A 27253-nucleotide genomic window follows, 5' to 3' on the forward strand; every position below is an offset into this window, starting at 1 on the left:
CTCCTCCCGAGTAGCTGGGATTACAGGCATGCACCACCACACCCAGCTAATTTTTTGTATTTTCAGTAGAGACAGGGTTTCACCATGTTGGTCTCATACTCCCGACCTCAGGTAATCCGCCTGCCTCAGCCTTCCAAAGTGCTGGGATTACAGGCATGAGCCACTGTGCCCAGCCTGCTGCTTGTGTTTTACAGAAGAGTTTGCCAACCATACTCTGATGGCCTGGGCAGTGATGGAGCGTTTAGAGAGGGGTGGCCTCACCAGTCAGGGGTAAAAGACCCTCTCTACCCAATGCTGAGTGGAGAGTGATGAAGGGGGCAATGGGAGGCAGGAGAACCATAAGGAGGTAGTGGTGTAGAGCAGGCTGAGGAAGGCAGGGCAGTGGAATGAAGGCAGCAGAAGCAGGGTGTGTTTTAGAGGGATATCTGGTTTCTGAAAACATCTAGCCCTGTACCTGCCTCCTGTACCACTGTGACTGCCACCCCACCATCTACCTCACTTGGCACCTCAGGCTCCATCACCTCACCCGCTGCTCTGTCTCCACATTGCTTGGCCTCAGCAGCTACAGGGTAGGGGGCACCTGAGGTCTCAGTCCTGGGCAGAGGTCCCAGGTGACTAGTGACTCTTGTGGAGACAGGTTTGTTTCCAGGGCCACTACTGCCTTCTCTTTGATCCTACACACCAGTGTGGCTCTAGGCTCCTGGCTTTGACTTCAGGGGCCCAGGCCTGGGATTCTGGAAAATGAAGCATGGCTAATGAGCACAGGCAGCAAGGCACGGGTGTGGTCATGGCCATGCACACAGGCGCTCCTCGGACAGATAGATACACCCAGGCCAGGCTCTTCACAAGCCTAGGTCCCACCCATGGCCGACCCTTCCCAAATTAAAAATATACATCCACACAAACACCTGTACATGAATTTTCACAGCAGTAGCATTATAATATCAGAAGAGTTGGAAACAACCCCAATGTCTATGAACTAACGAGTAAACAAACTGTGGTATATCCATACAATGCAGTATTATTCAGCCATTAAGAGGAATGAAAAACCTATACATGCTACAACATGGATGAACTCTGAAAACATGTTCAGTGGTAAAAAGCCAGACACAAGAAACCACATATCGTATGACTCCATTTGTATGAAGTGTCCAGAAGTGGCAAATCTAGACACAACGTGGATTAGTGGTTGCCAGAGGCTGGAGGAAGAGCGAATAAGCAGTGATGATAAGGAGTATAAGGGATACTCACACACCTGAGGTCACACCTGCACATACAGGTGGCATCAACACATGCAGGACTGTTGCAGTTGCTTCTGGACCGAATGGAGGAAGAACGAATAAGCAGTGATGATAAGGAGTATAAGGGATACTCACACACCTGAGGTCACACCTGCACATACAGGTGGCATCAACACATGCAGGACTGTTGCAGTTGCTTCTGGACCGAATGAAGGATGACGAATGCACAAATGAGACAAAGACAAAAGGATCCGTTTGAAAGAAGGGGTCAGGGGACTCCTTGATTCTAGGGAACAAGGGCCCTGAGCTTTTACAGCCCTTCGTATTTATTAGGTAGAATGAATAGGGAGGAAGGGATAACTGTCGGTCAGCTATTTAACACAGGCCCACATGATTCCTTTCTTTGTTCAACAAGTTCTAGATGTTCCTGTAGATAACCTCAAGGAGCACGGGACCTGGGACATGACTGCCCCCAGCATTCCTTCTGGAGGCAAACACAGTTTGTCAGTTTGCCAACATCCTGCTTTCATGAGAACAGTTTGCTGTTTGCTCATAGAGCCTCCAGTGGTATAAAGTTGGTCACGACCCTCATTCCTTCCGCCTCCAACATCTCCCCCTTTTTGTTTTTGCATTAATTGAATAAAGGTAATTTCAGGCTGTGCAGCTTTCAATTGCCGGTTGGTGGTTCACCCGATCCTATAGACTATGAGCAAAAAAAACAGAGACATACAACATTATTCTTATAATTATTATAAAAGAGACATTGAAGTTATGTTTAAGTCCAAGGGTTGAGGCTTTTTTCTTTTTTTCTTTTTGGAGATGGAGTCTCGCTGTCACCCAGGCTGGAGTGCAGTGGCACCATCTTGGCTCACTGCAAGCTCCACCTCCCGGGTTCATGTCATTCTCCCACCTCAGTCTCCCGATTAGCTGGGACTACAGGCGCCTGCCACCACACCCGGCTAATTTTTTTGTATTTTTAATAGAGATGGGGTTTCACCGTGTTAGCCAGGATGGTCTCAATCTCCTGACCTCGTGATCCGCCCACCTAGGCCTCCCAAAGTGCTGGGATTACAGGCGTGAGCCACTGCGTCCGGTCAGGGTTGAGACTTTCTAAGCCCTGCTGGAATTCTGTTTAAGCTTCTAAAAAGGGCTGTTATTTTTGAGTTTGCTTCATCAAGTTAAGAATTTTACTCTGTAAGTTACTGATATCAAAAGTAATATTGGATGTAAAAGCTCCCTGCAAATGAGCTTTTACAAGGTTCCATGGATATTCACTTTGGTTCTATTCCAAATTGGTCACACAAATATGAGTATGATTGAAATGACAGTGCAATTGCTGCTGCAATTGCAAACTTTGTACCTGCTTTCCCAGCCACAGAACAGTAGTCTTTAACATTGATACCTTTGTTTGTAATTCAGTATTAATTTTATTTTGAAGCATCCATGCCTGGTTGGCTGTACGTGTCCAATTTTCTACATATGGGGCTGTTTGAATAGAACTATGTAGTGCTACTGAGGACCCTACAACCGAGGTTATTAGTGTGACTAAGGAGACTACAGTAAAAATTACCACGTTTAAGGCTTTACATGCACGATGCGTGAGCTGGGTAAGAAGGAGTTTTACAAAATGTAAAGCAGGGGTGGCAACCCAAGGTTTGGACAAATTGACAGGGACCCATAAAACAGGGATACGACCCAGAATTATCAGAGTGGATATGTTGTGTGTTTGTACTGTGCTATGATTGAGGCAGTGATACAGTTGACAAGAGTCACAAGTCAATTGGGTGATGTTTACGTGGAGTTGGTCCTTCTTAGATGCTAGAAAAACACAGGGATTAAAAACACAAACCGGCTGGGCATGGTGGCTCACGCCTGTAATCTCAGCACTTTGGGAAGCCAAGGTGGGTGGATCAGGTCAGGAGTTCAAGAGCAGCCTGGCCAAGATGGTGAAATCCCGTTTCTACTAAAAATACAAAAAACAAAAAATAGCCTGGCATGGTGGCGGGCGCCTGTAATCCCAGCTACTCGGGAGGCTAAGACAGACAATTGCTTGAACCCGGGAGGCAGAGGTTGCAGTGACCCAAGATCGCACCACTGCACTCCAGCCTGGGCAACAGAGCGAGACTCCATCTCAAACAATAACAATAACAACAAAAAAAACCACAAACCATAAATTGAGTGGTAATATTTTTTACAAAGATGATATTAAAACTGTGTTAAGTAATATTACTATTATTGGATAATGTTCTGACCCAGATGCTGTTATTCATAAATGGGAGTGTTGCCTTCCATATTGATTCCTGAATTGGGCCTCTTTTTCCTAGATGACGCCACTGAGGTAAGGGTGGGCTAAAGCCTGTCCCGTACCAAGCAAGTTGTGCAGCCAACTGGGGGACTGAATCCCAGTGTGATGTGACAAAGAGATGTTGAAGGTCCGCCACTAGTGCCAGTGAAGTTTGTGCCAAGAGGTCTGATTTTCATCTCTCCCCTCTAAATGGCCACAGGGACCCCAGTCAATGTTTCCTATTAACATAGACTGTTGGCTGGCCAAGGGGCCAAGACACTGGGTCCAAGGAAGGGGGTGAGAAATATCAAAGGGAGCCCATTCCGTATAATCAATACAATTTGAGTGATGGGGCTGGCAGTGATTGGTGAACATACCAGTAACATTAATGGAGCTGAGGCCTAATAAATACATAATTTTTCCATGGTGACTTAACCGTGCCTGAGATTGGACTGCAAGACAGCTGCAGTTGAGTGACATATCCATGGTGATACATAAAGGGAGTCCTTCCAATGGGCCGGTGTAATTGATGCTATTGCTCTGTGTCAGAGGGAGTTAGGGGTCCTGGTGCCCACGCTCCCTGATCATAATATATCTCAGCAGGAGTGTTGCTCCAGAGTACCAGTCATACTACTGGTGGGTTGGGAACATATGCCCAATGTTTTTGCCTCTACACAGGGGAAACATACCGCACAGGACACTACAGCTAGCATGGCCAAGAACATGGAGTCAGGGGTTTTTGCCTGACCCTGGCGCTCCAGCAGTTTCTCAGCTTCCTGTGTGGTTTTCTTGATCTGTCCCCATGTTATGGGGTTGGATGTCATTGTGACTCCGGTCGGCCCTTGTTCTGTCTTCGCATTCAGATTCCGCTGGCTCATGGCTCGTACTGGAGGTAACAAGCCCATGGTTGAATACCATGGATCCCTCCGGTCTCCCGTTCCGTGGTCACACACACCTGGAGGGCACCCACACGGTTTGTCCATTGCCTGTAAAAACACAAGGACACCCTCGTTCCCACGTCAGCAAATCCACCGGACCTTTCCATTGTCCTTCTTCCAGGGATTTCCATAACACTTGGATAAACTTGCCTCTTTTCCTCTAGCACTTGCCAGTGTCTTGCCATCCGTACCAGGAGTCAAACAATTTAAAGTAAACAAGGCTAAATGTAATTTTGTTCGAGGTGGTAATTGATCTCCTATTCTTCCTTTTTGTTTTTTCAACATACGTTGTAGTGTTTGATGTGCCCACTCAATAATGCCTTGCCCTCAGGGATTGTATGGAATTCCTCTTTTATGAGTGATTGCCCACAACTGTAAAAAATTTGGAAAGCATGACTAACATAAGCGGGTCCACTGTCAGTTTTTAATTGTTTAGGGACCCCCATATGGGCGAATGACGACAGACAATATCATCAGACATGACCAGCCGTTTCCCCAGTTTGGCATGTGGCATGTAACATATGGGAGTAAATGTCTATAGTTACATCAACATAGCAGAGTTTGCCAAAGGCTGCTATATATGTAATATCCATCTGCCAGATTTCATCTGGAGCCAAGCCTTATGGGTTGCATCCTTCCACAGGTGCAACACCAGGGACATGCTGGCAAGTGGGGCAGGCTTGTACAACAGCTCGAGCCTGGCTGCGAGGCAGATGAAAGATACGAGTAAGGGCAGAGGTGTTTTGATGCAGTAAAGCATGGGAAGCTTGGGCTTGTTGAAATACAGAACTGATGAATTTATCTGCTCTATCATTACCTAGAGATAGTGGCCCAGGAAGTTTGTGAGATCGGATATGAGAAATATGAAAAGGAAGGCCGGGCGCAGTGGCTCACGCCTGTAATCCCAGCACTTTGGGAGGCTGAGGCGGGTGGATCACGAGGTCAGGAGATCGAGACTATCCTGGTTAACACGGTGAAACCCCGTCTCTACTAAAAATACAAAAAATTAGCCGAGCGCGGTGGCGGGCGCCTGTAGTCCCAGCTACTAGGGAGGCTGAGGCAGGAGAATGGCATGAACCCGGGAGGCGGAGCTTGCAGTGAGCCGAGATCACGCCACTGCACTCTAGCCTGGGCGAAAGAGCAAGATTCCGTCTCAAAAAAAAAAAAAAAAAAAAAAAAAAAAAAAAAATATGAAAAGGGGCAGCATGATAGCGAACAGCTTTTTGGAGTCTCAGAAGTAGGTTAAGCAGTTCTGGTTTTAAGGTGCTCTTGATAGTGGCAGTTTTAATGCAACCAGCTACACTTACAACATAGGCTGAATTACAGACAATATTAATGGGAAATAAAGCTGTGAGCTTTAAAACTTGAATAACTGCCATTAATTCGGAGTGTTGAGCTGAAACTCTAGGGGTCTTTATTATTTAAGTATGTTTAGGTCCATAAGTGGCTGTGCAGCTTTTGGAAGAGCCATTGGTAAAATAGGTCTGTCTACCTGAAATAGGTTTGTGATGAGCAATCACAGGGGGAATAAAGGGGTGAATTTTATAAAATTGCAAAATTTTGTCCGATGGATAATGGTTATCTATTATTTCTACAAAATCTGCGAAAGTGATTTGCCATGCAGTTGACATCTCCCAGGCCGCAGCCTGTTGTTGGGAATCCAATAATTTTATCAGGATCATATCCTGTAAGCATTTTTGATCTATGCCTGCCTATTGTCATAAGTTGTGTGACTAAAGAAAGATAAACTTGCGAAGATTTTACTGTTTGACTGGATTTTAAAAAACTATTCTATTACTATTATAGTTTTGTCTATGAATTGACCTAAAAGTCCTGGTGGAGAATGGGGGGTAGGAAGAACAAACAAAAGCAAAGGGTTTTGTGGTTGTAGCCAGGAGGCATGTCGTTGCTGAAGCATCTGTTCTACAAGCTGTAATTCAGCTTCTGCCTCCTTAGTAAGTTGCCGAGGGGAATCTAATGAAGAATCTCCTTGGAGGGTTTGATAAAGATGAGTGAGTTGATAAGAAGCAATACCTAGCATTGGGTGCAGCCAACTAATATCCCCTAATAACTGTTGGAAGTTATTCAGAGTTTGTAATTTGTTCTTACGAAGAGCTACTTTCTGAGGTTGAATACTTTTTTCAGTAATAGTAGTACCTAAGTATTGGTATGGGGAGGTTGTTTGCACCTTTTCAGGAGCTATTTTGAGATTCCATTTAGTTAAAGCCCATTTTATTTCTCTGAATAACTGGTATAACTCTTTATCTGTAGGAGCGGCCAAAACAAAATTATCCATATAATGAATGATGTAGGTGGTGGAAAACATATTCCGAGGCTCCTTCAGTGCTTTTCCTACAAAATGCTGACATAACGTAGGACTGTTGAACATGCCCTGGGGTAATAAAACTTTTCACTGATCACAAGAGACAGGCTCTCTCAGATTAATAGAAGGCACAGAGAAGGCGAATTGAGGCTTGTCCTTCTTGTGTAACGGTATAGTAAAAAAACAGTCTTTAAGATCTATTACTACAAGGGACTAATCTTTTGGAATGGTTGCCGGGGATGGCAGACCTTGCTGTAATGCACCCACTGGTTTAATTTGTGCATTAATGGCTCTCAAATTATGCAGCAGTTGCCATTTTCCTGACTTTTTGGGGGTCACAAATACTGGTGAATTCCAAGCACTAACTGATACTTTTATACGTCCTGCATCCAATTGCTTTCTTACCAGCTGATGGAGTTGAGTCAGTTTCTCGTATGATAGGGGCCATTGATCCACCCACACAGGTTTATCTGTCAGCCACTCTAGCAGCAAGGCAGTGGGTGGAGGAGCAGTATCAATGACCCCTATCAGAAATCCTGATGACCTAGCCCTTTCCTATCTGTTTGCCCAGTTATCAATATTGGATTGGGGTTTCCCTGTAGGAACTTTCCCAAGCCTTTCCCACGCCGATATCCCATTTCCTTCAATATTTTTACTCCTGGATTATCAACCTTTTCATTTGTAAGTCTCATATCCCATGCTGTAAGTAAATCTCAGCCCCAGAGATTAACAGGTATATTTGCAACATAAGGTTGAAAAGTACATGGCTGTCCATCTGGACCAAGACAAAGTAAAATTTCAGCACTCTGTTGAACACTGAGCTGTTCCTACTGCCACTAAGGATGTAGAGGTTAATAGCAGGGGCCAATTGTTTTTGGATATTACTGAAACATCTGCTCCAGTGTCCATACACCCACAGCACTTCTTTCATTTGCACTGCACAGGTGGGTCAATTAGAAGCTATGGGTTGGGATAGGTAAATTTCCTTTGTAGTTGTACTCCCAAATTCTTGATTTCCTCTTTTCTCCTTTCATGAAGAAGGGTGTAATTTGCAGAGAATAATAATAATAAGCAACAGCTGAGCAATATATTCCCCAGGTTAAAAAACCCAAAGATCTTGTGACATTACAATTACTTGAATTTCTCCTTCATAATCAGAGTCAACAATCCAAGGACCACAGTAATGCCCTGTAAGTTAAGATGGCTTTGGCTTAAAATTAATCCCGTATATCCTGTTGGCAAAGGTCCCCAAATGCCTGTGGGGATTCTGGTGGGTTAGTCTCCTCCAACTAATGTGACCCGTTCTCTGACTGAGCGATCTAATCCTGCACTCGCGGGTGTTCCAGAGGTGAGGGAGTCACTGTTCCTCCAGGAACCCACCCCTGTAGCGGGGTTGTGGCCTGGATGGGGAATGCCCTGATTGTTTGAGAGGCCCAGGTCCAGGCCCCATTCTCATTTCCCAAGAGCGGGGTGCCATTCTGATGAAATTTTGAGCAACACTGATTAGCCCAATGATTTCCTTTATTACGGCAAGGGCAGAGTCCTGGCATTTTTTTTCCTGTGTGTGTGTGGGGGGTGGAGGATTGCATTATAAGATCCTTTCTGCCCAGAGGTCTGATGGCATTCTTTTTTGAAATGTCCAATTTTTCCACAATTATAACATTTTCCCACTTTAGGGCTCAAGCCTTGGCCCTTTTCAGATTTGTTCGCTACTAAATTAGCCATTACTTGAGCTAACACTGTTGAACGATGGAGTTCAGTTCCCACATCTTGACAGGCTTTGAGAAAATTTCCCAAGTTCTTTGTATATCTCACGGGTGCTAATGCACATTTACAATCTGCATTTGCATTTTCAAAAGCTAGGGTCAAAGTAAGCATTTTCACAGCTGCAGTATGAGGAATTTGACGCCACACTGCCTGTTGTAACCATGCAATAAATTGTGCAAAGGGCTCCTGTGATTTTTGCATGATATACAGAAAAGATTGTACTGAGACTCCTTTCTCAGGAATGGTGGCCCAGGCATGCTTAGCGGCCAGGCACACTGATGGTAAGCAGCATCTGGAAGTGTCAATTGTTGCACCAGATCTGAATAAGGGTCACTACCCAATAGCATTTCCTCTGTAATGTTCCCATGTCCAGCGGCGAGGTTCTGTCTAGCCGGATCTGCACACATTTCTTGCCAATTTAAATTCCGTGTCAAACATGCACTAGCAGACACACAAGTGCAAGCTAAATGCTTTATATCTAAGGGTGGGAGGCGCATAGCGCTGAATACAGATTCTAACAATCCTAAAGTAAATGGGCTCTGTATTCCATTATTAACCACACTAGCTTTTAATTCTTTCAATAATTTAAATTTTACTGGAGTGTGTTCATGAATAAACTGCTGTGGATTATTTGGATCAGGCCTTAAGGTAATAGGAAAAACGCAAGGTCCTAGTGGCTCACCAGCTATGGCCACAGTGTGCAGAATTTTTCGTATTGGGGTCTCTATGTCTGCTACTGGAGGGGGCAGTACAGGCCAGTTCTCATCCTCCCTCTCCTGTTTATCATTTTCAATGGGCACTGTTGGTGAGACAAAAGATTCTTTCAATTTTCAAGATTCACAACATAGCACCTGCTATCTGGCAGAATAAGAAGGGGACAATGGCAGGAGGACAGTACAGACCAAACCCCAAGCAAAGAAAACAGAAGGATCCACTTTAAGAGCTTTCTGACGAGCTGGTTTCAATCCTTCTCCTACTCAGTCTCAATTTTCCACAGCAAGGGTGCCTGTCTGCAGAAACCATGGGTTATGTGTAATAACCTCCTGTAGAAGCTTAATGTTTGAGAACTAACCTGAGCACCAGATTAAGTAAAACTTTAAGCAGCTGCACATAATGTTGCTCCTCAATAGACAAATTCTGCCCCATGTCACCCTGATTCAGAAACTTCCCGCTCCCAATACCTCCTCAGGGAACTGACCTTATATTCTCCGCCGGCCGACTCTCCAGTCCAGGGGTTCGTAGTTCGTCTGATCAGTTTCACTTTCTCTGCTCCGGCAGACCTTCCTGGTTCAGGTCCCTGGTCGGGCACCACTTGTCACGGTTGCTTCTGGACCAAACGAAGGAGGACGAAGGCAGAAATGAAGACAAAGACAAAAGGATCTGTTTGAAAGAAGGGGTCAGGGGGCTTCTTGATTCTAGGGAACAGGGCCCTGAGCTTTTACAGCCCTTCATATTTATTAGGTAGCGTGAACAGGGAAGAAAGGGTAACTGACGGTCAGCTATTTGATTTAACAGAGGCCCACAGGACTGCTTTCTTTGTTCAACAGGTTCCCGATGTTCCTGTAGATAACCTCAAGGAGCAGGGGACCTGGGGCGTGACTGCCCCCAGCATTCCTTCCGGCGGCAGACGCAGTTTGTCAGTTTACCAACATCCTGCTTTCATGAGAAGAGTCTGCGGTTTGCTCATAGAGCCTCCAGTGGTATACTGAGTTGGTCACGACCCTCATTCCTTCCGCCTCCCACACAGGACGCTCCCCTCCCACGGGCGCATAAGCGGTGACACGCGGCCGGACACAGCACGTCGCGCCCTCACGCACCGCGCGCGTCTCTCCACGCACCGCGCGCCTCTCTCCAAGCACCGCGGGCGCGCCTCTCTGCCCGCGCCAACCCGGGGTCGCGTTCCCCTCACGGGTCCCACCCGCCCACTCATTCACTCCCACCGTCAGCACACTCAGGCCACGGGCGCCTCTCCATCCCTCAGTCACCCTCGCCGCTCCTCCACACACCACTCACCACTGCGGCAGCCTCCTCAGAAAGCCTGGCCGCCCGATAGTCCGCGCGTCCGGCCTCGTCTTACACACTGCCGCCGGCACTTCCGGTACGCACTTCCGCCTGGTGGCCAGCGGCCGCCCAGGACCTCATCTCCCAGAAGGCCCTTCGCCTTCCTGCCTGGAAACGGCCATGCAAGGGATACAAGGCCTTCTGGGAAATGGAGTTCACAACGCTGCGGGGCCGGAAGCGGAGCGTGGGAGCTGCGGGTCGTCAGAACCTGTCGGTTCTGCGCAGGCAGCGCACCGGAAGGGAAGTATATTGACATCCATGGTTTTATATGTTCTTTGAAATATACAGCGTATGTACTTTTTTCTTTCTCTACGCGCACACATGTACACACATAGGTATAAAAGTATATCGTTTGGAGATATTCCCTCCAAACCCTGTATATCCTTAAGCAGATGTCCCCTAAGAACACGTACATTCTTCCACTCACCCAAGTAACGACATTGAAGCCTATACCCAATCCCTAGTCCATATGCTAATTTCTCCAGTTGTCCCAATGTCTTACGTAGTTTTAATCTTTTATTCAAGCACAAACTAAACACGCATTACACTCTACTGTCTCATTTCAAGTTGCTTTCAATCTAGAATGGATCCTGTTGTTTCTTTATAATGATCTTGGCAGTTTTCATGTATCCAAGTGAGTTTTCCAAAATGCCCTCCAATTTAGGCTTGTCCATATAGAGTATAAAACAATCATAATCTAATTTTACACGTTTTCTTCCACTGACCCTGCACATTTCTCCACTAAACATTTTTTGAACTTTTTGAAACATGGCTAGTATTACACCATATGAATGCCATTTCTTTATCCCCCACCTCCAGCCGTCTAGCTAGAAATTGAGCAACAGGTGTATGCAGTACCTGTACATTCCTATTTCTGTATGTCCAGGAGACTCCCTAGTAATAGGCAGGCCCTGCATGATGCAAATCACCTTAATCGAGGGAGGTGCCCGGGTACAGTGTGGGACATGATAATTCCATCTACACGCAGAAGGCCTGTATGATCTAGTGGAGGTGGCTCCCAATGTGCAAACTGACTCGGGTTACCCCTCCCTATTCCTACCACAGTCAGATCATCACAGGGGGACTTTAAAAATTCTATCAGCTATCGGCGGGGCGCGGTGACTCATGCCTGTAATCCCAGCACTTTGGGAGGAGGCCACAGTGGGAGAACCACTTAAGCCCAGGAATTCGAGACCAGCCTGGGCAACATAGTGAGTCCCTGTTGCTATAAATGAAAAAAATTTTAAGTAAAATTAAAAAAACAAATTTACATCTAGATAGCTATACATGACTAGTGGCTACCATGTTGTACAGTGCATTCTGGAAGATGTCCGTGTTGGATCTCCTTACAAAAGACCTATGGGAGACTGCTTTTCAGACTGGATGCTGATTTCTTCCCAGTTACCCATTGCAGAAACAACTTGAATACCTTGGAGGACATGAAGACAACACTGGAAATGGGGGACTTGGCTATTGGCTACAACTTGCATGTAGGGGGCTCTCGAGTAACTTGGAAATGTATGTGTGTGCTACAGCCACCTTCCAGGGACCTTTATCTTACATCTTTGGTATCATCGAGTTAAAGCTGTTTTACACTCAACTGTTTCTGTCAACTGAACACAAAAACACACACACACGAGTATATATAGTAACAAGTATGAATATGACCAAGACACACACTCTCTGCTCATGTGAACATTGTATGGGGGACGCAGACAGTAAACAATGAAAGAAATTATCAAACTTACTTTAACTTGAAAGAGTTAAGATTTTTGTTTAATTTAAATTTATTTTTTGAACTGGTAATAATTTTACATGTTTCAAAATTCCAAAAATATAAAAGGATAAAGAGTGAAAATTATTCCTCATCACTGTCCTCCCAATTCTTTTGTCCAACCAGTGAGCTCGCCACTTTTACCCTTTCAGAGATTATGTGTGTACATATAAACAAATGTTTCTTATTTATTTATTTTTGAGATGGAGTTTCGCTCTTGTTGCCCAAGCTGGGGTGCAATGGCACAATATTGGCTCACTGCAACCTCCACTTCCTGGGTTCAAGCGATTCTCCTGCCTCAGCCTACCGAGTAGCTGGGATTACAACTGTGCACCACCACACCCGGCTTTTGCATTTTTAGTAGAGATGGGGTTTCACCGTGTTGGTCAGGCTGGTCTTGAACTCCTGACCTCAGGTGATCCACCTGCCTTGGCCTCCCGAAGTGCTGGGATTACAGGCGTGAGCCACCCCGCCTGGCCTGTTTCTTCTTTACATAAATGGAAACATACTCTACAATTTGACACCTTGTTTTTATCTACTTAACTATCTTGGAGCTCTTTCTCACATTAGTATAGTTTGAGGATCCCTAATTCAAAAATCTGAAATCTGAAACACTTCTGGTCCTGAGCATTTTGGATAAGGGATACTCAACCTGTATATAAAGAGTCTTCATTTAATGCTCTCCATTCCACCGTAAATGACTTAGCCAGTTCCCCATGGTGGACATGGAGGGTTGTTTCCAAATTCTGACTTTTAAAATCAATAGCATAATGAAAACCATGCACAGTCTGCACACATACAAAAATATGTGTAGGATTCATTCCCAGCAGGTTTGCTTAGACGAAGGGTTTATGTATTTGTAATTTAGATAGTGGCTGATAAACTGCCCTCCACAGAAGTTGTATCAATTCACATTCCCACTGGAAATGTATAAGAACCCCTCCAATGCCCCCTTTAAGAAAACTCAAGGCTGGTAAAATACTGGGTGGAGAGCACTTTGTTACAATCCTCCTGAAAGTTAATTTAAAAAGCTACATGAAATTCATAGAGAAAATCCTCAAAATAGAGTAAGCACGTTACAAGACAACTAGAAGGGATTCCAAATTTCTAAACACAAGATAACTATACACATATATATTCCTCTGTGTGTTATGTAAAATTTAGTGTACACTGTATGTATGTGTAGACACATGTGCATATTTTAAGAAAAAATTGCAAGGAAAATTAGTAAAATCCTAATGGTAAGGACCATCTAGGGATGGCTAAAGTATGAGGAATTTTACACAGGTTTTCATATATTTTTTTTTACTTTTATGCATTTTCCAAGTTTTGCTACAAAGAACTCACATTACTTTTATGAACAGAAAAAAACATGTCTTTTCCCTAGTTAACAGTAATTTCCACGGAGGAGTTTCTTATCTGTTTCAAAATATCTACAAGGAAATCAGTAGGAATATCATGCTTAGAAAATGTGAACTGAAATGAGAAACAGAAAATATGCAAAGATCTGAAACACTTCTGGTCCCAAGCATTTCGATAAGGAATATTCAAGCTGTATATAAAGAGTCTTCATTTTTAATGAATTTTTATGATCACCATTCCACCATAAATGACTTAGCCAGTTCCCCATGGTGGACATGGAGGTTGTTTCCAAATTTTTACTTTTAAAATCAATAGCATAATGAAAACCATGTAGCCTGCACACATATAAATATATATGTAGGATTCATTCCCAGCAGGTTTGGTGAGACAAAGGGTTTATGTATTTGTAATTTAGTGACTGATAAACTGCCCTCCACAGAAGATGTATAAGAACCTTCCCACACCCCCTTTGAGAACTCAAGGCTCATTGAGTTCCAGTTGATTGCTTAATCCCAGCTTACCACCCAGTGGGGCTGCTATAACCACAGCCAACCCTGTGCCCCCGCAGAGAAGGATCAACTGTGACCCCTTCAGGACTGGCCGTTTTGGGGGCCAAGGTGGAGGGAATGAGGCAATCACAGGCCTCACTTCCAGAGCTGTCTAGAACCATGCTGTCACTGTTGGTCCCACTGCTTCAGAAGGGAGGAGCTTTCCTGTCTGGATTCCCAAGCCTGTGCCCCAAACTGCTGGTGGAGCAGAAAGGAGGAATGATCCAGAATAGGGTTTTGGTACCAGACTGTTTGGTTCACACTCTGGTTGGCCGCTTGGTAGCACATTACTTCTCCTCTTAGGGCCATCCTGCACTATTGGTGGCAGTAGGGATGAAGTAAGCAAAGCCGAAATGTTTACATGGCAAAATCAACAGGACCTCTGACTCCACGGAGTGAGGAAGGGGAGAGGTCAAGAAGACTGATTTTCTGGCTTCCATGATGGGATGGCAAGTGGAAACAGCTTCCGGGAAAGGGATCACGGAAGCAGAGACTAGTCTGGGTGGAAAATGAGTTTTGTTTGGGATGGGCTGGGTTTGGGGAGCTTTCGGCACACTTCGGGGAGTTGCCCAGTAGCACACAGCAGTTGTTTGGGTCTGAAGCCCAAATCTCAGAAGCACCACACTGATTTATTTGGTGGTGAGCAGCACAAAGCTAGGGATGTGGGTGACACCTGGGGAGGGCGTGGAGCACAAGGTGGACTCTACGACCCCAGGGACCCCAACATTTAGGAGGGGGGACGGGAGGTTGAGAAGTCCCTGAAGAATTAGAAGGAACCCCACAATGCAAGGAGACGGAGCTCTGCAAAGAGGTTAGCAGGCTTCACAGTCCTGGGGATGAAGACAGACGACACCAGAGGTGGTGCCGTGGACAGTGGTCGCAGTAGGTTCTGTGAAGCAGTGGGGGCGGACAGCGGGTCTGAGGTGTGAGCTGCCACCAAGGGAATAGGGAGCACAAGCAATTCTCCCAAGAGCTTGAAGGAGAAAAGCAGCAGATATGGCTAGCTGCCTCCATCATCCACTTCCCAAGACTGTTCTCTCCTACCTGTCTCCACCGCAGGTTAGAAAGGTAAATTCTAGGTTTCTAAGCCCTGTTGTTATTAGGGGTGACCCCCTGACCCATCTGTCGCCAATGAGACTAAGGGGGGCATGTGCTGCAGGCTTCTGGGAATGTTTTCCTTTAAACATCATCAGAGATAAGTGTTGGCCTGCCCATTCCCCCTTCTTTCAGTCTTCACTGTGGATGCAAAGGCTGGAGCCATGGTAGTCTCCCCATGACCACAATGGAAAGGTTGAGAGATTGCAGAAAACGTTGGATATAACACAGCTGAGCCACTGAAAACACAGCCTTTGAACAAAGCCTAATCTGTTTAAGCCATGGTCAGCTGGGTGCTAACATCAAATTCTAACTCCACCACTTCCTAGCTTGGGCTGGTTACTTTTGTTCTAGTTACCACTAGCTTTTGTCCTGTGCCTAACTTTGCCTATCTATAAAATGGTACTAACTCACAGAACTCTTATTGTGGCAGTGTCTGAGGATGCAGCATTTAGCTATGCGAATGAAAGGTTATCTAAGGAGATAGAAGTGGCGCAGGCCAAGGTAGGAGGCCAGAGTTGCTGTGAAAAGTGAGAGCTGACACGGGCAATGTTTTGAGGACAACCCCGAAAAGGTAAGTGCAGAGAAACGAACTTGGGCCATCCACAGGGTCCTGCTGAACCTCTAGAAATGAAAAACAAAGCTGGCTCTGGCATCCTGGAAGCCAGCTTTGCTTTGATTGGATCGCTGAGTTGTGACACTCCCAGCATCCAAAAAGTAAAAATGGACACAGGAAGTTCTGACGCTAATGAGTTCCAATGCTCAACTGTTCCAACATGGTTATTCAAACTGCTGTTTGGCAGGGTGCAGTGGCTCACACCTGTAATCCTAGCACTTTGGATGGCCAGGGTGGGAGGATCGCCTGAGCCCAGGAGTTTGAAACTGGCCTAGGCAATATAGTAAAACCCCATCTCTACAAACAATTAAGAACTTTGCTGAGTGTGGTGGCGCATGCCTGCAGTCCCAGCTAAAGGGGGGGCTGAGGCAGGAGAACTGCTTGAACCTGGGAGGTTGCAGTGAACCGCGTGACAGAGCAAGTCTCCATCTCAAAAAAAAAAAAAAAAAAAAAGAAAAATTCCAACCAAATGCACTGTGTGGATCTTGTTTAGATTATGATTACCATGAAACAAATAGAAAATAAAATTTATGAGGCAACCCAGAACATCTGAACACTAGGTATTTGACGATATCTGTTTAGATGTGATAATGACAATATAGTTCTACTTGAGATTTAACAAAATTAATTTTTCCTGTTTCATCACAGAAATTCAGTGAAAGTAGGCCAGGCACGGTGGCTCACACCTGTAATCTCACCATTTTGGGAGACTGAGGTGGGCAGATCACTTGAGGTCACGAGTTTGAGACCAGCCTGGCCAACATGGTAAAACCCCATCTCTACTAAAAATACAAAAATTAGCTGGGCACGGTAGTGCATACCTGTAATCCTAGCTACTCAGAGGGCTGAAGCACGAGAACTGCTTGAACCCGGGAGGCGGAGCTTGCAGTGGGCCAAAATTGCGCCACTGCACTCCAGCCTGGGCGACAGATAGATACTCCGTCTCAAAAAGAAAAAGAGGGCCAGGTGCGGTGGCTCACGCCTGTAATTCCAGCACTTTGGGAGGCCCAGGCAGGCGGATCACAAGGTCAGGAGATTGAGACCATCCTGGCTAACACGGTGAAACCCCGTCTCTACTAAAAATACAAAAAAATTAGCCGGGCGTGGTGGCGGGCGCCTGCAGTCCCAGCTACTCGGGAGGCTGAGGCAGGAGAATGGCGTGAACCCGGGAGGCGGAGCTTGCAGTGAGCCGAGATTGCGCCACTGCACTCCAGCCTGGGAGACAGGGTGAGACTCCGTCTCAAAAAAAAAAAAAAAAAAAAAAAAAACAAAAAAGTAGCTGGGCGAGATGGCACACACCTGTAGTCCCAGCTACTCAGGAGGCTGAGGCAGGAGAATGGCATGAACCTGGGAGGTGGAGGTTGCAGTGAACTGAGATTGTGCCACTGTTCTCCAGCCTGGGCGACAGAATGAGACTCCGTCTCAAAAAAAAAAAAAAGAAAGAAAGAGATTACATGAAATTAGCTTTTCTTTTTCTTTACTGCATTGCCCAGTGGAGAAGAATATGAACAACCTCAGGGCTACTGCCCTGCTTTGAACTCAGGCTCAGCAGTTTTACCTGCCATTGCTTTCACGCTATCAGTGCACAGCAAAAATGCGAACTGACAGCTTAGTATGATTGTGAAAATGGTTTTGTCCCAGTGGACGAACATGGTTATATACATATCCAGGGCAGGAGAGTGGTGGGGAGGTAGATGGGAGTACCAGCAAAAATATATGACTCATGTTTGAAAATGTCCACAATAAATCCTTAAAGGTTACTTAGAAAAATAAGTAGCCGGGCATAGTGGCTCATGCCTATAATCCCAACACTTTGGGACGCCAAGGTTCGAGACCAGCCTAGGCAACACAGTGAGACCCTGTCTCTGCAAAAAATAAAAAAAATTAGGAATGGTGGCACATGCCTGTGGTCCCAGCTACTTGGGAGGCTGGGGTGGGAGGATCACTTGAGCCCAGGAGGTCCAGGCTGCAAGTGAGCAGTGATTACACCACTGACTCCAGCCTGGGCAAAAGAGTGAGACCCTGTCTCAAAGAAAAAAAAAAATTGGATTATCTTCCTTATTTCACATCAATTATGAATGCTGCAAAACAGTAAAGGATGTACTAAAAAGTACATCATGTATAAACTAGCTAATGACACCATCTGTTAAAATCAAGCTTATATGATTTCTAGTCTAGTCCAGCCCTGATCAATCAATTTGAAGGTTTTTTTTTTTTTTTTTTTTTTTTGAGACAGAGTCTTGCTCTGTCACCTAGGCTGGAGTGCACTGGTGCGATCTCGGTTCACTGAAACCTCTGCCTCCCAGGTTCAAGCGATTCTCGTGCCTCAGCCTCCCCAGGTAGCTAGAATTACAGGCGCATGCCACCACACTTGGCTAATTTTTGTATTTTTAGTAGAGATGGGGTTTCACCATGGGCCCAGGCTAGTCTCAAACTCCTGACCTCAAGTGATCCACCCTCATCAGCCTCCCAGAGTGCTGGGATTACAGGCGTGAGCCACCACACCCAGCTTGAAGTTTTAAAAATGTCAGCTACATTTCTGGTCTGGGTTTATACCCACGTGGCTTCCCCACCTTGGCACTATTGACATTTGGAGCTAGAGAATCTTTGTTGAGGAGCTGTCCCGGGCACCATAGGGTGTTGAGCAGCATCCCTGGCCTCTACCCACTACCCACTACATGGAAGCTCCAGGCACAGCAACCAAAAATGTCCTTAGATGTCACCAAATGTGCCCTGGAGGCAAAAGCACCACCAGTTAAGAACCTCTGGCTCAGCTGGGCGTGGTGGCTCATGCCTGTAATCCCAGCACTTTGGGAGGCCGAGGCGGGTGGATCATGAGGTCAGGAGTTTGAGACCAGCCTGGCCAACGTGGTGAAACCCCATCTCTACCAAAAATACAAAAATTAGCTGGGCGTGGTGGCAGGTGCCTGTAATCCCAGCTACTTGGGGGACTAAGGCAGGAGAATTGCCTTAACCTGGGAAGCGGAGGTTGTGGTGAGCAGATTGCACCATTGCACTCCAGCCTGGGTGACAGAGCGAGACTCCATCTCAAACAAAACACAAAGAACCTCTGGCTCATAGCAACACCAGATGTTTTTCAAGAGGAGCTGTGACACTCCCCTGCAGGGAATGCTGTGAAATTTCATGGCGGCTAGTCACGTAATTGGGTTGGGGGTGTGGCTGAAACATGGGCAGGAGCCATGCATGCTGCAAAGATGGTGAGGAACAGAACTGCCCCCAGTGGACCACATCAACAGATGTGGAATAAGCAGTTTTCAGGGTATGAACTGAGAACCTAACCTGACTTCACACATAAGCACAAGCTAATTGCTGCATGCTTGGAATTTACCCAGAATTTCCCAGAAATGCAATAGCATATTATGTTGTTAAAAACTTTTCCAAGAGTTAGTCACTACTTTGGAAGGTCACGTTCCACATGGGAAGGCCCCTCACAGTATTGCCATGGTCAACATCATACCCTCTACCAGTCCACAAGCAACAGGCTACTGCCCTAGGTCTCCTGGCAAAATTGGGCCCACAGTGACAAGGAGAAATACTGCACCAAGTCAGTACACGTTACTCTACAATTTACTCTACCATAAATTACTTTCATTTTAATGATCCTTTACAAAATGGGGCCGCATATTGATTTTTTTGACATTACACAGGTGGGTAGGTTATATTACCTGCGAACTCACTGTGGTGTAATGGAAGGAATGTCACAAAATATGTCGCTAAAGAGGGCACTGAGTTTGATAGATTTGGGACCAACCAACCTCGGGTGCTTGGGAAGCATCATTTCCTTAGGAAGTCAGAAGTCACCAATGACATTTCTACCCCCAGCCCCTCTTTTCATGAGTGCACTGTGTGGACTTACCACATTTTTTACTTGTGGTTAAAAGTCATCAGCAAAGTTTCTCTCCTATGTGGATTCTCTGATGTCAAATAACATGGAAGCACCCACAGAAGGCTCTTCCACCCCAATAACGTGCACAGGGTTTTTCTCTTGCATGATTTTTTGGATGTCAAACAAAGCCAGGGCTCTGCTTTCTGGCTGCCCTGCCTTTGCTCTGCCTGCAGAGCTCTTTCTGGAGTTCGAGTGTTGGTGCTGAACCAGGTGGGAGTTCCTGCTCGAAGATTGTTCATGCCGCCGGCTTCGCCCATGGGGCTGCTCCTCTCTGGTGTGAGTTATCTGGTGCCGGATGAGGTGAGAGCTCTGAATGAAACACTTCCCACACTGATTACATTTGAAGGGTCTGTCGCTCCGGTGAGTCCTCTCATCTTGACTCAAAGGTGGGTCACAGCCCAGGGCTTCTGTCCATTCATGCTTTGTGAGAGCTGGCGTCTGCTCAAAGATCAGCCTCTGGCGGCACTCAAAGGGCTTCTCCCCTGCGTGCTTCCGCTGGTGCTGGGCCAGGGATGAGCTGTGCCTGAAGCCCTTCCCGCAGTGGTTACACTCGTAGGGCCTCTCCTCGGTGTGAGTTCTCAGGTGCAGGAAAAGGCAAGTGGTCCGAGAGAAGGATTTCCCACACACGCTGCAGGTGTATGGCTTCTCCCCAGTGTGTGTCCTCTTGTGCCGCCCCAGGGAGGAGTTCTGGTTGAAGGCCCTCCCACAGTCCTGACACTCGTAGGGCTTCTCCCCGGTGTGAATCCTCCGATGGACGGTAAGGTGTGTACTATGGCAGAAGGACTTCCCACATTCGGCACACTTGTAGGGCTTGTCTCCAGTGTGGATGCGCTCGTGCTGGACGAGGGAGGAGTTCTGGCTGAAGGCTTTCCCACACTCCTTGCACATATAAGGTCTTTCTCCCGTATGAATCCTCTTGTGCACGGTGAGGTGTGCGTTATGGTTAAACGACTTCCCACAGTCAGTACATTTGTAGGGTTTGTCCTGCACCTGGCTTTTTGTGAGTTCCGTAACTGGAATGGCCTGACTGGAAGCTCTGCGACAGTCACTGTTTTCACTGGGCTGTTTTCCTGGGGAGCCTGTCTGCTGATTGACTAAGCTGGAGTTATGTTCTGAGTCTGTAATTTGTGAGTCGTAAGTATACAAATACTCCCCTCTAGAGATCTCTGGGAATGGATTTGGGCTTGAACTCAGGACGCCGTTTTCCCCGAGTCGGAGAGTTTTGTAGCCTTGATCTTGAACTGGTGCTTCCTTGAGGCCAAATTCCAACTGCTTCAAGTTTTCCTGCTCCTTGAGTGCCAGACCCTGGCTCTGACGCTCCCTGTCTTTCCCTAACGTGGTGGGATAAGGAGCATCTGTCGGGAACCCTTCCCTTCCCGTGACGTGGCATGGCTCCTCTTCAGGAAGGCCCTCTTCCTTGCGTGATGCTTGGCTTTCAGATCGAGGCTCCCAGCCTGAAAGAAAACCCAAAGATCTCTGAGCTGTTGGGAGAAATAAAAGGAAGGGGAACAGGCCTCCAACACCATAGGCCTGATATTGAACTGGGGTCCTAACCAGTTGCCCTGGCAAGTCCCCTGATTCTCCTCTTATTTTAACATCAAGTGCCCTCAGACGCGGCTTCACTCATTCAATAAACATTTATTGAGCACCTGCTGTGGGCCATGCACTGGCAATGAAGTGAAGCTATATGAGTTCCCTGTTTGCTGCTGTAACTTAAAACACACTTTTTTTTTTTTTTTTTTTGAGACGGAGTCTCGCTCTGTCGCCCAGGCTGGAGTGCAGTGGCGCAATCTCGGCTCACTGCAAGCTCCGCCTCCTGGGTTCAGGCCATTCTCCTGCCTCAGCCTCTCCAAGTAGCTGGGACTACAGGCGCCCGCCACCACGCCCGGCTAATTTTTTGTATTTTTAGTAGAGACGGGGTTTCACCATGGTCTCGATCTCCTGACCTCGTGATCCGCCCGCCTTGGCCTCCCAAAGTGCTGGGATTACAAGCGTGAGCCACCGCACCCGGCCTCACACTTATTATCTTATGGTTCTGGAATGCAGAAGTCCTAAAATCAAGGTGCTGGCAGGGCTGGTTTCTCTTCGGGAGGTTCTGGGGAAAATCCTTGCGTCTTCCCATTCCTAGAGGCCGCCTGCATTCCTGGCCTTTCCTTCACCTCTGGAGCCGAGCACAGCATCTTCAGATCTCTCTCACTCACCTCTGCTTCTGCCGTCACATCTCCTTGTCTGATTCTGACCCTTTTGCTCACCCAGTATCCAAGATAACCAGTTCTGGGGATTAGGACAGGGACTGTTATAAGCCAGGCTCCCCACTTTCCCCAAGCCCTCTTCAAGCCCCCTCATCTGCTGGTGTCCTGACCAAAATACACATCATGTGTTCATTCATTCCGGGTCCACCTCACCACACTAGAATGTTCACAGCCAGTGCTTAGAAATGACAAGTAGTGGAAGCTCAAAAATATGTCTCAGTGAATGCTGAAGGAACGTATCGAGGGAACGAATGAACGAGAGCTTGACAACAGGAGAGATACTGGAGGAGCTGAGGCTGGCCAGGTGCCAGGCTTCCTGCTCTGTCACCTCTGGCCCCCAAATTTGACCCTCTGGCTAGGCCCGGTGGCTCACGCCTGTAATCCTAGCACTTTGGGAAGCCGAGGCAGGAGGATCACTTGAGGTCAGGAGTTCAAGACCAGCCTGGCCAACCCTGTCTCTACTAAAAATACAAAAATTATTCGGGCATGGTGTTATATACCTGTAGTCCCAGCCACTCAGGAGCCTAAGGCATGAGAATTGCTTGAACCCTGGAGGCGGAGGTTGCAGTGAGCCAAAATCAAACCACTGCACTCCTGCCTCGGCGACCAAGCAGAGACTCTGTCTCAAAAAAAAAAAAAAAAAAAAAATTGACTCTCTACATAGCACCCAGAGGTTTCTTCTAAAATATAAGTCACTTCACAAAAATTTATACACTAATGTTCATAGTAGCACTATTAATTAATAGCCAAAAGTGGAAGCAACCCAAATGCCCCTCAACAAACGGATAAACAAAATATGGTCTATCCACACAATGGGATATTATGCGGCCACAAAAAAGAACAAAGTACTGACATCTGCTGCAACATGGATAAGCCGGAAAACATTCTGCTGAGTGAAAGAAGCCAGATACAAAGGTCACAAATTGTAAGATTCCATTCGTATAGAATGTCTAGAACAGGCAAATCCATGGAGACAGAAAGTAGGTTACTGGTTGGCAGGGGATGGGAAAGACGGAGGGTGACTGCTAATGGGTTACTTTTGGGGTGACTGATATGGACTGAATGTCGATAGCAAAATTCCTATGTTGAAAACCTAATTCCCAATGTGAGGGTATTTGGAGATGAGGCCTTCGGGAGGTGACTAGGTCACGAGGGTGGGGCCTTTAAGAATGAGATTAGTGACCTTGTAAGAAGAAATACCACAGGGCTTGCTTCCTCTCTCTGCCGTATGAGGGCACAGGGAGAAGGCGGCCTTCTGCAATCGAGGAAGGGGCCCTTACCACAGCCCCAATCAGCTGGCACTGTGCTCTTGGAATTCCAGCCTACAGAACCGTGAGAAATAAATGTCTGTTGTGTAAGACACCCAGGCGGTGGTTTTTGTCATGGTACCCCAAGGTGACTCAGATGGTGATGAAATGTTCTGTAATTAGATAGTAAAGATACATGCACACAATGTGAGAATATACTTAAAACCGCTGAGCAGTACACTTTAATAGGTGAACTTGTGGTATGTGAATTGTATCTTGATAAAGCTATTATGCAAAACCAAACAGACCCACCCTCCTCCCCACTGCAAGCCAGCCCTGGTCATTCCTCCATTCACTCTGCAGTCACTTCTGAGGATGGACACGACCCTGTGCCCTTCTCCACCATGCCCTGGCTGGCCTCACCTCCTGACTCTTGCCCCACACCCACTCTGCCCCACATGGCTCCTCACATCCCTCCAATGCATCCCACATACTCCTTCCTGGGGCCCTTTGTACCTGCTGCTCCCTCTGCCAAGAACCCTCATCCCCAGACATCTGCCCACCTTGCTCCCTGTGCCCCAGTTTGAGTCACTTTTCAGAGAGGCCTCCCTGCCAGTCCTGGGACATGAGCGCCCCATCTCGCCCTCCCCAGGTGCATTTTCCTTTACAGCCTCATCACTGCCTGGCACTGGCATCCATCTCTCAGATGCTGAGTGAGGGCCCAGCCTTTCCTGTCATTCTTTGCTGCGTCCACAGCACAAACAGCAGCACATGGCAGGTCCTCAGGAACATCCGTGGAACAGGCTCGTGAGCCGGGAGACTGCCTGAGAGACAACGTGGACAAAACACAGAGACTAAACACAACACTGTGACCCCGGCCGAGACCAGTGCTGCCTGCTGGGAGAGTGTGGAAGAACATCCGGAGGAGGGGACTTGAGAACACTAGTGAACTGGCCTGGCCAGGAACAGCAAAGAGCACTGAGGTTGAGACAGGCTCCAACTCCAGCCTGACTCCTGGCTGCCCAGAACGACTCACTGATCCTGGCACTTGGGAAGCCACGGAGTCTCCGGGAGAGAGGGTGAGCAGTTGATGAAGAGAGGAAATGGGAGAAGAGCTGGGACTGCAGTCAGCCAGGAGGTGGCCTGCAGCAAGTGAAGCAAGGGAACCAGTAAGGAATGATGCCAGACGAGTGACAGGGGCCAAGGAGGTGCTTGAGATCGCCCGCAAACCCCTGTGAGTGCACTGGGTGTGGGATCTGCCTGGACAGGGATTCTTTACCATTATTTTATTTTTGAGACAAGGTCTTACTCTGTCACCCAGATTGAAGTGCAGTGGCATGATCTCAGCTCACTGCAACCTCCTGGGCTCAGCCTCCTGAATAGATGAGACCACAGGCATGTACCACCACACCCAGCTAATTTTTTTGCATGTTTTGTAGAGATGTGGTTTTGCCAGGTTGCCCAGGCTGGTCTTGAACACTTGGACTCAAGCGAACCACCCGCCTCGGCCTCCCAAAATTCTGGGATTACAGGCATAAGCCACCATGCCTGGCCTCTTTTCCTTTATTTTTTAATGCTCTGTTGCTCAGCCTGGAGTACAGTGGTGCAGTTGTAGCTGACTGTAGCCTCAAACTCCTGGGCTTAAGTGATCCTCCCCGCTCAGCCTCCTAAGTAGCTAGGACTACAGGCACACACCACCATGCCAGATAATTTTTAAATTTTTTTGTAGAGACGGGGTCTTCTTCTATTGACTAGGCTTCTTTTCCTTAAAAATAATTGAAAAATTTACTCTTTTAATCATGTGATATGCTGAATAATGGCCCCTCAAAGATGTCCCCATCCCAATCCCTGGAACCTTATGTGGCAAAAGGGATATTGTAGCTGTGATTAAGAATCTTGAAATGGGCCAGGCGCGGTGGCTGATGCCTGTAATCCCAGCACTTTGGGAGGCTGAGGCAGGCGGATCACGTGGTCAAGAGATTGAGACCATCCTGGCCAACATGGTGAAATCCCATCTCTACTAAAAATACAAAAAATGAGCTGGGCGTGGTGGCACGTGCCGGAAGTCTCAGCTACTCGGGAGGCTGAGGCAGGAGGATCGCTTGAACCCGGGAGGTGGAGCTTGCAGTGAGCCGAGATCACACCACTGCACTCCAGCCTTGTGAGAGAGTGAGACTCTGTCTCAAAAAAACAAAAAAGAAAGTAAATAAAAAGAATCTTGAAATGGGAGATTATCCTGGGGCCCTAAATCGGACCAAAGGGTCCATATAGGAGGGCAGCAGAAGGGTCTGAGTCAGGGAAGGGGTTGTGATGATGGAAATGGGTCAGAGTGAAGCCCTCTGAAGATGGAGGAAGGGTCTATGAGCCAAGGAGTCTGGGCAGCCTCCAGTTGCTGAGAAAGACAGAAATGCATTCTCTCTGGGAGCCGCCAGAGGAACCAGCCCTGATGAACCATTTTGAACTTCCGACTTCCACAAATAGAAGAAAATAAATCTTTTTTTTGTTTGTTTTGAGACAGAGTTTTGCTCTGTTGCCCAGGCTGGAGTGCAGTGGCATGATCTCAGCTCACTGCAACCTCCACCCCCTGGGTTTAAGAGATTCTTGCGCCTCAGCCTCCTTAGTAGCTGGGATTACAGGTATGCACAACCACGCCTGGCTAATTTTTGTATTTTTAGTAGAAACAGTGTTGTGCCATGTTGGCCAGGCTAGTCTCAAACTCCTGACTCAAGGGATCCGTCCGCCCTGGCCTCCCAAAGTGCTGGAATGATAGGGCTGAGCCACCGCGTCCGGCCAAATCGGTGCTTTTTCAAGCCACCTGGATTGTGGTACTTTGTTACAGGAGCAACAGGAAACTAATACGAAGCATTACATGGAAAATATGTTTCTGTCTTAACATAAAGCCTTGAAAACCTTCTGCTTCTGGAGTATTTGTAACTGTCTAGGTATTAAGTTATTGAAACTGTCCATCATGATTTTGACCCCATACTCCTAATCCATGCAAGCATGACATTTTGCTTAGTATTTCTGGGCACACGTTTTAGATCCTGGATTTGGTTATGGCATAAGACTTGTGAGTGACAGGCATATGCCCAGGGTGATGAAAATTTGCTTCTGACATACATGTCTGAAGTAACCGTAGTGACAACCAATGAAAGGGACAGGAAAACAGGGTCTGCAGCAGATTCACCCGACTCCCGGTTGATGGGTCATATGCTATCATGGGGCACATGTGTTTTTCTGCAGAATCACAAAGCCCTGGCTGGCATCAGAAGTATTTGGGTGGGAGGCTAATCTGCAGGCATTGCTGGTTGTACATCCCACGGCCAGATGCTATTTGCTCTAGAATGTGGTCAGGGTACCAACACACAAGCCACAGCAAAGGGATCATGACTTGCCCAAGCCAACTATGACAATCTAGACACCTCCTAGCTTTCCAGCCTCCCTAGCAACTAGGGTCAGTGCAAGAGGAGGTGACCTAGTTCTGGCTGAAGAGACCCCAATAGGTGATATCTGGAGTTCTCTCCAAAGGGGACAGATGTGGCTGGCAGAATTCTTCCTACTTCTTTCCCTCCTTCCTGCATGGAGCACAGTTGTGATGGCTGGAGCTGCTGCAGCTGTACTGTAATCCCAAGGGCAGCCTGGGAAAATCACAGAACAATCAGCCCTGGCACCTCTGAGATGCTAAGACAGTACCAGCGGACTCAGGGCTCCTGTTTTACGAGAAAAATGCTTCTTTTTTTTCTTTTTTTTCCAAGCTGCTCCAACCTGGTTTCAGGGTGTTTATAGCTAAACACAATTCTTACTGATAAGAGAATAAAGAAGGGTGTGGGGAACAAGT

The 27253-nt window shown here is 46.9% G+C and overlaps 1 protein-coding gene across 7 annotated transcripts in view; it reads right to left on the minus strand.

Annotated features, from left to right (window-relative positions):
• Nucleotides 1-1494: 1494 nt before the first annotated feature.
• The window catches only part of ZNF8 (zinc finger protein 8), a 37724-nt gene continuing 11965 nt past the window's right edge, over nucleotides 1495-27253 (minus strand). For 2 of the 7 annotated variants that reach the window (XM_030819449.1, XM_004089098.2), the window contains exon 4: nucleotides 19597-21370. In XM_030819449.1, coding sequence (XP_030675309.1) covers nucleotides 19932-21370 — 1439 coding nt within the window. In that variant the 3' untranslated portion in view covers nucleotides 19597-19931. The other 5 variants (XR_004031887.1, XR_004031886.1, XR_004031888.1 and 2 more) reach the window with 5 other exon arrangements.

This window comes from Nomascus leucogenys, chromosome 10 (assembly GCF_006542625.1).
Source record: "Nomascus leucogenys isolate Asia chromosome 10, Asia_NLE_v1, whole genome shotgun sequence".
In the NCBI taxonomy this organism is placed as follows: Eukaryota; Metazoa; Chordata; class Mammalia; order Primates; family Hylobatidae; genus Nomascus; species Nomascus leucogenys.